Source organism: Gossypium arboreum, chromosome 13 (genome assembly GCF_025698485.1).
Source record: "Gossypium arboreum isolate Shixiya-1 chromosome 13, ASM2569848v2, whole genome shotgun sequence".
In the NCBI taxonomy this organism is placed as follows: domain Eukaryota; kingdom Viridiplantae; phylum Streptophyta; class Magnoliopsida; order Malvales; family Malvaceae; genus Gossypium; species Gossypium arboreum.
Window position 1 is genome coordinate 84,455,697 of NC_069082.1, and position 10,723 is coordinate 84,466,419.

At 32.1% G+C, this 10,723-nt stretch overlaps 3 protein-coding genes across 6 annotated transcripts; 2 read left to right on the top strand and 1 right to left on the bottom strand.

Moving 5' to 3' along the window:
• The first annotated feature begins 1,375 nt into the window (after positions 1 to 1,375).
• On the top strand, positions 1,376 to 2,059 carry LOC128286821 (secreted RxLR effector protein 161-like). The gene has a single exon (XM_053024546.1). It carries the CDS (start codon positions 1,376 to 1,378, stop codon positions 2,057 to 2,059), a length of 684 nt encoding a protein of 227 aa, XP_052880506.1.
• A 3,047-nt stretch (positions 2,060 to 5,106) lies between these two features.
• LOC108463674 (uncharacterized) lies at positions 5,107 to 7,615 on the top strand. 2 transcript variants are annotated; one of them, XR_008277411.1, is made up of 3 exons: positions 5,107 to 6,181; positions 6,332 to 6,675; positions 6,921 to 7,615. XR_008277411.1 is itself a non-coding variant. In XM_053024356.1 (2 exons), exons 1-2 carry the CDS (start codon positions 5,539 to 5,541, stop codon positions 6,409 to 6,411), a joined length of 723 nt encoding a protein of 240 aa, XP_052880316.1. In that variant the 5' UTR covers positions 5,107 to 5,538; the 3' UTR covers positions 6,412 to 6,894. The 2 variants fall into 2 exon arrangements, 1 of the variants encoding a protein (XP_052880316.1); XM_053024356.1 differs by lacking the exon at positions 6,921 to 7,615 and having other exon boundaries at positions 6,332 to 6,894.
• On the bottom strand, positions 7,331 to 9,726 carry LOC108461838 (probable prefoldin subunit 4). 3 transcript variants are annotated; one of them, XM_017761796.2, is made up of 3 exons: positions 9,588 to 9,726; positions 9,366 to 9,479; positions 7,331 to 7,766 (listed from the first exon to the last, which is right to left on the bottom strand). In XM_017761796.2, exons 1-3 carry the CDS (start codon positions 9,594 to 9,596, stop codon positions 7,506 to 7,508), a joined length of 384 nt encoding a protein of 127 aa, XP_017617285.1. In that variant the 5' UTR covers positions 9,597 to 9,726; the 3' UTR covers positions 7,331 to 7,505. The 3 variants fall into 3 exon arrangements, with proteins under 3 accessions (XP_017617285.1, XP_052880317.1, XP_017617284.1); XM_053024357.1 differs by lacking the exon at positions 9,588 to 9,726 and adding an exon at positions 8,895 to 8,974 and having other exon boundaries at positions 9,366 to 9,417; XM_017761795.2 differs by lacking the exon at positions 9,588 to 9,726 and having other exon boundaries at positions 9,366 to 9,491.
• Between the last annotated feature and the right edge of the window lie 997 nt (positions 9,727 to 10,723).

The window sequence follows — 10,723 nt, forward strand, 5'->3', positions numbered from 1 at the left end:
GGGGAGTTCAGCTGAGGCAAGGCCTTATAGGCCACATGAAAAGAAATTGGACTCCAAAATAGTAAGTAGCTACTTTATTGGTTATTCTGAAAGATCTAGGGGCTATAAATTTTATGATCCCATAATAAGGAATATTTTTGAGACGGGAATTGAAACATTTTTTGAGGATGTTGAGTTTGGGGGGAGAAATAAGGTTAAAGACATTGCTTTTGAGGAGAAACTAGATTCTAACTCAATTCCTACTATCACTTTTGACGATATTCAGGTTCTTATACCTATCATTGATCAATAAGTGAATCCAGAACCTCTACAAGATAATGTTGAACAACTCCCCATTCAAAATGAGGTAATTGTTCCAGAAGAACAAACTCAACAACTTCAAGAACAAGTGCCATTAAGGAGGTCTAGAAGAGAAAGGAGAAATGCTATTCCAGATGATTATATTGTATTTCTCCAAGAACACGAGGATGATAATGGAATGATAGAAGATGATCCAATCAATTTTCATCAGGCCATGAAAAGTTCTAATTCTCAAAAATGGATTGATGCCATGAAAGATGAGTATAAATCTATGCAAGACAATAAAGTTTGGGAACTTGTCCCATTACCTGAAGGTGCAAAACCAATTGGTTGTAAATGGATATTTAAAACCAAGAGGGATGAAAATGGTAATGTGGAAAGGTATAAGGCATGTCTTGTAGCTAAAGGATATACTCAGAAAGAAGGTATTTATTCTAGAGAGACTTTCTCTCCAGTTTCATTTAAAGACTCCTTCAGGATAATCATGGCGCTTGTTGCTCATTTTGATCTTGAGTTACATCAGATGGATGTTAAGACTACATTTCTTAATGGCAACATTGAAGAAACAATTTATATGGTGCAACCGAAAAATTTTAAGTCGAAAGACTCAAAAAATATGGTTTGCAAATTGACAAAATCCATCTATGGACTCAAACAAGCTTCCCGTCAATAGTACCACAAGTTTCATCAAATAATTGTTTTGTTTGGTTTTGAGATGAATATTGTTGATGATTGTGTGTATCACAAATTCAATGGGAGTAAGTACATATTTCTGGTTCTATATATTGATGACATTTTGCTTGCCACTAATGATATAGGCTTATTGCACGAAACTAAGAGGTTTTTATCCAAACATTTTGAGATGAAAGATCTTAGGGACGCCTCTTTTATTTTAGGAATTCAGATGCATCGAGATCGATCTCGAGGTATTCTTGGATTATCACAAAAGAGCTATATCGATAAAGTACTCAAAAGGTTTGGCATGCAGAGTTGTAGACCAAGTGACACCCTTCTCGCTAAAGAAGACAATTTTAGTCTTACTCAATACCCTAAAAGTAACCTTAAAATTTAGAAAATGCAAAATATTCCCTATGCATCAGTTGTTGGGAGCTTAATGTATGCTCAAGTATGTACGCGTCTGGACATTGTGTACATTGTTGGGATGCTAGACAGATATTTAAGCAACCCTGGTATAGACCATTGGATAGCAGCCAAAAGGGTTATGAGATATCTTCAGAGAATAAAAGATTACATGCTTACTTATAAGAGATTAGATCTTTTGGAGGTCGTAGGGTATTTTGATTCTGATTTCGCTGGATGCCAAGATAGTAGGAAATCTACATCAGGCTATATTTACCTGTTAGTCGGAGGAGTTATATCTTGGAAAAGTGTCAAACAGACACTTGTAGCTTCATCCACTATGGCAGCAGAGTTTATAGCATGCTATGAGGCATCAAACCATGGAATATGGTTGCGGATGCGCATTTTGGAGAATGTAGAAAGACCACTCAAATTATTTTGTGACAATAAGTCAGCAGTACTGTATTCCAATAACAACAGGAGTTTATTTAAGTCAAATCATATTGACATAAAGTTCCTAGTTGTAAAAGAAAGAGTGCAAAATGGTCAAATTTCCATAGAGCACATTGGGACAAACTCCATGATAGCAGATCCGCCCACAAAAGGTTTACCACCCAAGGTCTTTCATGAGCACACTGCTCATATGGGTGTTACATTGTTTGAGAATATCATGATTTAGTGGGAGTTTTTATTTCAAACATTTATGTATTTGGTTATTTTCTGATAAAAAATGAAGTATTCAGTTTATTCACTCTGTTTATTATTTTGAAATTGACCTCACTTAAGTTTAAAGAGGACTAGTTGGAAATAGACATGTTTAGATCATATTGCATGTAATTTCTATACTACACATCCATACTTGATCTATGTCATTTGGTTGTGTTAATATATGTGATCATGGATGGATTTAGTTACGATATATGTAACGAAAGTTGCCTTGGTTCTATGTTAACATAATTAATGGATGAGATTGCTCGGAATACCTTTTGGATATGATAGTAAAATTTTGAGCTCATAAGGTTATATAATGACATGTAATTATAAAGTAATCAGTATATATATGTGGTCCAAATGGGAGATTGTTGGAAAATTTGGACATCACATATATAATAAGGATAATTACATGTTATTATTTACTATCATGATAGGTTAGCCCAAATTAAAAGTGATCTAGTTTGGTTAGAATTTTATTGGGCTTTTAATTATTAAATAAAGTATGGGTCAAAAATGTGTAGATACTCTTCTAATTAAATTCTAATTAATGATGGACTAATTAGAATTTGATTAGAACTAATATGCTAAGGTTATAAATATTAGGGTTATGGTCCCCAAATTATACACAAGATATCTTTTCTAATATCCCATCATTAGGAAAGAGAGAGCAAATATTCTCTGAATTTCTTGTGTACTAATTTGGAAGATCAAATCCCCAAGATCTAGAAATTTTTAAGGAATCCATGGATTTAGGTACGCTTCCGCATCTAGTTTTGTTCTTGATTTATTCTTAATGATTTGACATGACAGATCCTGGTTTATTAAGTTTCATTATAGATTTATTTTAATAAATCTAACAGTTCCTTCTCCCTCTTAAGCTCCATCCTTCTTATACCCCTTACTCAGTCTTGCAAACACTCCATTTTGTTTTAGTTCCATCTAAGAATTTATTTTTCATTCTCTTTTTTCTTTTCTTTTTTTTCTTTTTTTTTTGGGGGGGCAGTTTATCAAGTGATGCTGCTGTTTGTTGTTGTTTGGCGCTGCTACTTCTTGTTGGTCCTTTTCTACTCTTGTGTCGTAGTAGTATTGTGTACCCTTTGGTCATCACCCAACGATGGAAGTGGCGGTGGGGAAGCCACAATATATATGTGTATATTTGAAAGTTTTATATATTTATATATACTTTTTTCTTTTTAAGTTTTTAAAATGAAGATTAGATAAAGATTATTTGTAAGTTTGAAGATTAATTTTTTAATTATGATTAAATTGATATAATATGTAAAATTATGAATTAAAATTATTATTATATTGATTTTTAATTATCACGTCATCTTCCCATTAAACATTTAACGAAAATATTCGATTAATTGAATGATTAATTTAAAATTATGATAACAATAATTAATATTGTATTAGCTTTAATGCCACCATGTTGAATGGTTTGCTTTATACGTTTTTAGTGGAGGAAATAATGGGCGAAAATTAAATGTTACAAGTGCTTTAGAGCGAGGTCATGATCAACTAAATGAGCAGTAAAGCATGGGAGGTAATGTCATTTGAAAGGTGGATGTGTTATCGACCAACTATTAAACTTTAGAGAAATGATAATCTGATTTGTCTATAATCGAAATGAATTTAGTGAATAATTATTTTTCACGTCAAATTGAGCCAGACATATGAGTCTGATTTCAATACGGATATGCTTAATTTTTATAAAAGTCATTTATTTGTATATTTAAATTAAATTTTTACTCATATCTTAACTTCTTAATTTTTATCATCATTCATATTCAAATATGATAATGTATATATTTATTGAATAAAATTATTTGAAAATTAAAAATCCAAGAAGTATATATATCATAGAAGATAATATATGTTATATATGTTATTTTAATATTGAGTGAATGATATACAATCATATTATTAATTTTTTAGAGCTGTTTTCTTAAATGTTTGACACTCTCATAAATGTGTCACACGAGTCAAATGTGAATACTTGCAGAGACGTGAAAGTATAGCTGATATAAAAAGATAACCTTATGTTTATGTCCCATATATCTTTCTAACACACGCATCAAATACGAATGGTCCGAAATTTAGCCTTTCATTATTTGTATTGAAAATGAATGATAGATATTGTTAAAATTGGACGTCAATAATAATAATATAAAACGATCGTAAAGTAATAAAAAGAAAAATAAAATACATAGATTTTACGTAGAAAACTTTTTGAGAAAAAATTATGAAAAAAATGAAAAGAAAATTCATTAATGTTAAAAATCAAATGATATAAGGAGTTTCGACTACGCCTATTTAAAGGTTTGAAAAATATTATTCTAATTAATGTCGAATAGAAAAGTATAATTCTAAACAAATTCTACTTGTGCAACATAGTCCGTACACAAATATCTAATTTTACTACTGTATTTTATTTTAACAAGGATTCGAGTTACTTTTTAAGGTAATTTTCTTATAAATAAAAATTATAAATTTATATTTATATATGAATATGTCATATATGAATATGTCGACACATATTAAATAATAATAAAAAATTAAATGAAGAGTAAATAATTCAGAACTCGACTTATATATGTGGTTAAATTTTGTATCCAAACAATGTTTGGAAGATGATGCTTCCATAATCATATCGTAAAATGCACAGCACATGAATAATTAAGGGGAAAAAATCGACGCTACAAACAACAGCACAGATTTTGTAAATTTGTAGAAGTCTGTTGCAAAAGCTAAGAAACAAACATGTGTCGTTGTCCATAGTTTTTCGCTTGATTCTAGGGCTTTCTTTTTCCCTTAAACCATCCGAAAATGTTGGTACTCACTGTAAAAACAGTATGTACGATAAACAATATTGTCTATCAAAGACAAAAAATCTTACAAGAATGTAGGTGAGCCATCCTCTCTACCTAACATCCTCTGTCCAAAAATGGCGTTTTTCATGCACCAAATATAAACATTGTTGGAGGGATTGCAAAACTGACAGTTATAAATGAATGGTCGAATAACGAATCAAATCCTTAACAGAAGCTAACCCTTTGTCTCGCCATTAAAGCTCTCTAAATCCTAACCAGATTAAACTGGTTGGGCTGGTGTTGTTTCATTAAACAAATCGAAAGTTAATAAGAAAAAGGAAAAAAAACCCAAACACCCCGAAAATTTGCGATATATAGCTATTATATTCATTCAGAGCGCCCCTCCCCCCATCCCTTACATATATTTTTTTGGTCGGCGTTTTTGAAGTTGATAATCGTGGCCGGAAATAGACAATAAGCTTCTGTTTTTGGTCCATTTATTGGGAACAAGATACGAGAAAAAGAAGCTTATTGTTTTGTTTTGATTTTTTGGTTTCATTCATTACTTTTTTTTTTTCTTTTGGGGGTAAGGGGGGAGGGTTCCATTGATAATAGATAAAGAAATTTAGACATGACAAGAAAAATGGTTGACGCCTCATTTTTATCTTCATCATCAGCATCAATATATGAGGCGGAAACTGAAGAACTTCAACATATGCCATTGAAGCCATTGATGAAAAACAAAAAATGTTTATCGAAGCAATTATCCATGTGCGAGACATCCCGAGGAATGGATTGGGAGCGAAGGAACCGGCAGGTTGTCCGTCAAGAAAGAGGGAAAAACACGGAAGAAGGGCCACGGCTGACGGCGGTGCCATCGTTGATGAGAAACAGGAGATACTTATCCAAGCAATTATCAATGTTGGAGACATCGAGGGACATAGCGTGGGAGAGAAGGCGACGCCAGATTCTTCGTCAGGAAAGAGGGAAGAATGGGATTGCGGAGAGTAATGGGAATGGATTGACGGACGAAGACTTGCATGAACTCAAAGGTTGCATTGAGCTTGGGTTTGGATTCAATGAGGAAGAGGGGCAACAGCTTTGCAATACATTGCCTGCTTTGGACCTTTATTTTGCTGTAAACCGTCAGCTTTCTCCTAGTCCAGTTTCCACGCCTCATAGCCGACGTTCTTCTTCCCTATCATCTCTAGGTGGCAGGTCTTCTTCTTTTGGAAGTCCTAAGAGCGATCAAGAGTGGAAAATTTGCAGCCCAGGTAATGTTTCAGACAACAAACCCCAACCCCCCCTCTTTCCTCTATTTCCCAATACAATCACAGCATATAAACTTGTTTCTAAAACCCAAAATAAGACCTAAAAATATTTGTTTAAAACCAAACTCAAGTTGCTTGCAATACTGATGACAGGGGAAGATCCTCAGCAAGTGAAGACAAAGCTAAGGCATTGGGCACAAGCAGTGGCATGTTCCGTGATGCAGTCATATTGAAGTAGTGGGGTTGGCTTTGTACAGATCTAGAGTCAGACAACAAAAAAAGGAGCAAAACGAAGAGAAAGCCAGGGAACAGAGAAAGAGATATTGACTTCATTATTTTTAGGTTATTTCTTTGATTTAACCATAAAAAAGAACAATTTTAACAAAGTGGACAAACAAAGTGTCATCAAGGGAAAATGGTGCTGCATTTTGGGGGCATTCTTTTAATGCAAAATATCAGAAACATTTGGACATGAAGAAAAGTTTGGTTATAAACAGGTTTTTGCTTAATAACCCTAAGATTTGTAACCAATTTTTTGTATTCTCTAATGTAAACAACACCACTATGCATTTTTGGGCTGAGGGAATGTATTGTTTAATTGCTACCATTTAATGATTTTAGTTGAAGTGCTTCAACACAATGATTTAGATGAAGTGCTACCAGATATTTCGATTTTTTTTTTTTTGATGCAATTTTTTCAACATATGATTGATTGTTTTTGCAACATTTCTGTTTGAACCAGGATATGTGATGTATAAGCCATTCCCAAGTATTAATCTGCTAATAGTCCTATATATCACTTTATTGCGAAACGAGGACATCAACAATGGGTCTGAGTCAATGATTGGAAAGCTGATTTTCGCAGAAAGTCGGATCAAGAACCAGGGCCATGGTGTTCACCCGAATACATGCTGGTGTCATTAGCTTAGTTACGTATGATCGGGTATCATATGAGCAGAGCTGAAAAAAATCCAAGGACGAGGGTTGCAAATGCAAAGATTTGAATCCTAGACTTAAACCTCAGCTTTTAGCATTATGTTATAACATCATGCACACTCCAACACAAAGCATATTTCCAGATAATTTCATTCCACAAAGTTTCAAGCGGAAGGTACTAAAGCAACAATTTCAAAAAGTGACAAACGGCAACAATTCATAACACCATTTCATTCATTGATCTGTCTATAGGTTCATGTCAAAGAGGATATCCAGGAAGTTTAGGGTGACAAACCCTAAAATCGAAAAAGAAAGATGACCAAAGCTCTGATATCAATCACAAGCAAGTAGTAATCCAACTTAAAAGGTAAAGAAAAGCAAACCAAGGGGATTAATCCTCTTCAAGATTGATGGAGTCCTTGAACTTCCCATACAAAATCTTCTTCAACTCAGCCATTTGTGCCAGAACCGATTCTTTCTCCTCCTCGAGCTTTTCCAAGTTCTTGCTATTCACTTCCTTCATCTCTTCTATCCTGGTCTCCACTTCCTCCTTGGGGACATGGGCAAAGACTTCTCCGATTTGGAACCGTACTACTTCCTCATCAGTTAAAATCAACTCATTACTAGCATCCTCCAGGTTATCAATTGCTTCCTGGGGGTAAAAAAGAAAAGAAGACTATTGTCAGGAAAAGAAATGCCATAAGATTGTACCCACACTTCAGTGGGGCAAAAAGAGCAATTTTAAGGTGGAATGGGGAGTATGAACAGTTTCTAAAACAGGAAAACGATGGCAACAACTGCAGTTCAGTCAGAAGCAACAAAAATTTAACCTGTCAGGTTTAAGGCTCTTCAGCAGGACATACCCAACTAGTTTTTGTCACCAGAGAGTCAAAGTAAAAGTTCAAGGCTAACCAGTGAGTTGAGGCAGCTTCAGTTTTTCTTTTTATTCTAAGATCAAACAGATCAAATTACTCATTATGTCACCAAAGTTTCTTGCCAATTAACATTATGCTATGTTCTGGAACATGAATTTGAAGATTTGTATTTGTATTTTATTTGCTATATAAATTGTTTGAAAGATGTGCATGCATTATGTGTGAATTAGTTGAGACTCAAAGGTCTATATTTTGAAAAGAACAAAAACGTGAATTTCAAATAAATTTCAAAAATATCAATAAAATTTTGAGATTCACTATTGATTAGGCAACCAATGAATCCATGGATTCAGAAAATAATCATGACAGTTACATTTAAGGGCATTTGCTTCACCAAATATAACATTGCAGCCAGTAATGTTACATTTCGGAGTGAGATTAAGGTGTTTTGATTGTGAACATTTCAACTATCGCGTAATCTCACAGTACGGAATAGTGTCAAGATATCATAATACAGGGTGTAATCTCATTACCGCCCATCCATTAGGTTATCTTATATTATAATTTTAAATTTGGACCAATTTGCCCTTTATTTTTATTATTTTAATAGATTTAGGCCTTTTCTTCCTAAATAAAGTTTAAAACTAATTAAAAAATTAAAAGATATTTTTTTCCTTAATAGTGAACTAGTAGATGTCCTACATTACAAATATAATGATTATATTTTATTTAATATTATTTACTAATATATTAATTATGGTTATAATTATAATTATGGTTTATAAATTTAATATAATTTTATAGAAATTGAGACTAAAAATATTAAAGGAACTAAACTTATTAAAAATACAAATTTTATAAGCAGGACAATCAAGTAAAATGTGCTATTTTGCAATCTTACATACCCTTATGTGTTTTATCACACAGTTTAAGCTATTATTGAAATCCAGATTCATCTTTGCAAATAGAAGCTCCCCAATGTGACCTAAGAGAATTTATCCACAATTTACAGAAAAATCAGTTTCATTTTCTCAATCCACAGAAGCGAATTCTATAATTTCTTTTTTCAATTCTCAATACCCATCTAAATCATCAAAAGCCAATTCAACAACTCAGATATTTAGAATAAGGAAAAATGAAGGGGAAACAGAGAACAAAAAAGGTAACATTTTCCCCAAACAAAAGGAAACAAACCCTATTCCAAAAACAATCATAAATAGAAGACCTTAAACATCAAGATAGCAAAAAAAATGAAACAGGGTTTCTATGATTCTGAAAAATCACCTCAAAATAATGCTAAAGTTAAAAAAATCATAAATATCCAAAAAGAAAAATAAATATAAAAAAATTAAAGAAAACCCAAACCAAAATAATACCTTGGCAACCTTGATTTCATCGTCAAGCTCATGAAATCGATTGTTTAATCTTCCAAACTTATTAATATTCTGTTGATCCTCCCAAGTAACCTCCGTCTCAGATCCTCCGGTACCCTTCAAAATCATTTGTCATTTTAGAATCCAAAAGATAATCGGGAAAAAATAAACAAAAGATGAAACAATCAAAAGGGCTTTGCCAGGGTTTTTGGAGAATGCCCATACCTGTTGCATGTTTGGTTGGATTGATCTTCCTGAAAGAACGATGTACGACAACAGCAGCTCTCTCTCTCAGATTTGAAGCGACTCATTTTTGGATTATTTCAGATTTTGGACCCGAGATTTTTTGGGCTTGCTGATCAAGAACCTATTTGGGCTTCTTCATTGGATTTTTTTTCTTTGAATATTTTAATTTTAGGGTGTATATTTTTATTTTTAAATATAATTATTGGTTATTTTATTAATTTCGTTTCAATAATTAAAATTTTTTATTAAGGAGAGAATTTCTCTGATATCTTCATCTATTAAATATTGAACTAAAGTATTTCTAATTTTAAATTATATAATATTTATTATAAATTATTTATATTTAGCCCGTTAATTACTATAATTGTAGTTGTACTTTTTTCAAGAAAATTAATAGCATTAAGCAAAAACAATAAAATCAAATAATCTGATTAATGACAGTACTTTCAAACTCCGAAATCTCATGAATAGAAATTAGTGGATCCTCGAAAAGCCTCAGAGGATTATAATATACTCATTTCGTCATTCGATTAGCAACCTATTCTGAGATTTAGGAATGTGTCGAATTCTTATCTTTCAATCTTGTTTGAGAAAGCCATTGATTAATCGTAACTCTACTAGGTTACTGCTGGCAATGCTGCCTGCTAGTAAGGACTCTACAATGTAGTTGTACCTTTTTTTAAATATTTATAATTAATTAAGATTTAGAACCAATTAATGATGATAAAGAGTATATAGTTAGTGTTAGAAAGAGAATAATCCTACTAACATTAAATAGTAAAGTAATTAGATAAAACCACAAAAGATTTTTTTTTTAGAGAGCTTATTTTTCTAGATAATTTTATTTGTATTTGTATTGAGAATATTTTTTGGATTAACATATTACATATGATGATTTGATTTTAGATTTTGTTACTTGTTTAGAGAATTCTTTTCTAAAGCATTATGAATTATTTTTAGAATTTAAAATTATATAATTGTGTAATTATATTACCAATCATGATAAGAGAATTACAAAGTAATTATTGCCCTAATAATTATATTTTCATCCCATTACTCATGATGTTGAATATACCCTAAATGACAATATGCCTGACAATCGATGCTAACAAAAA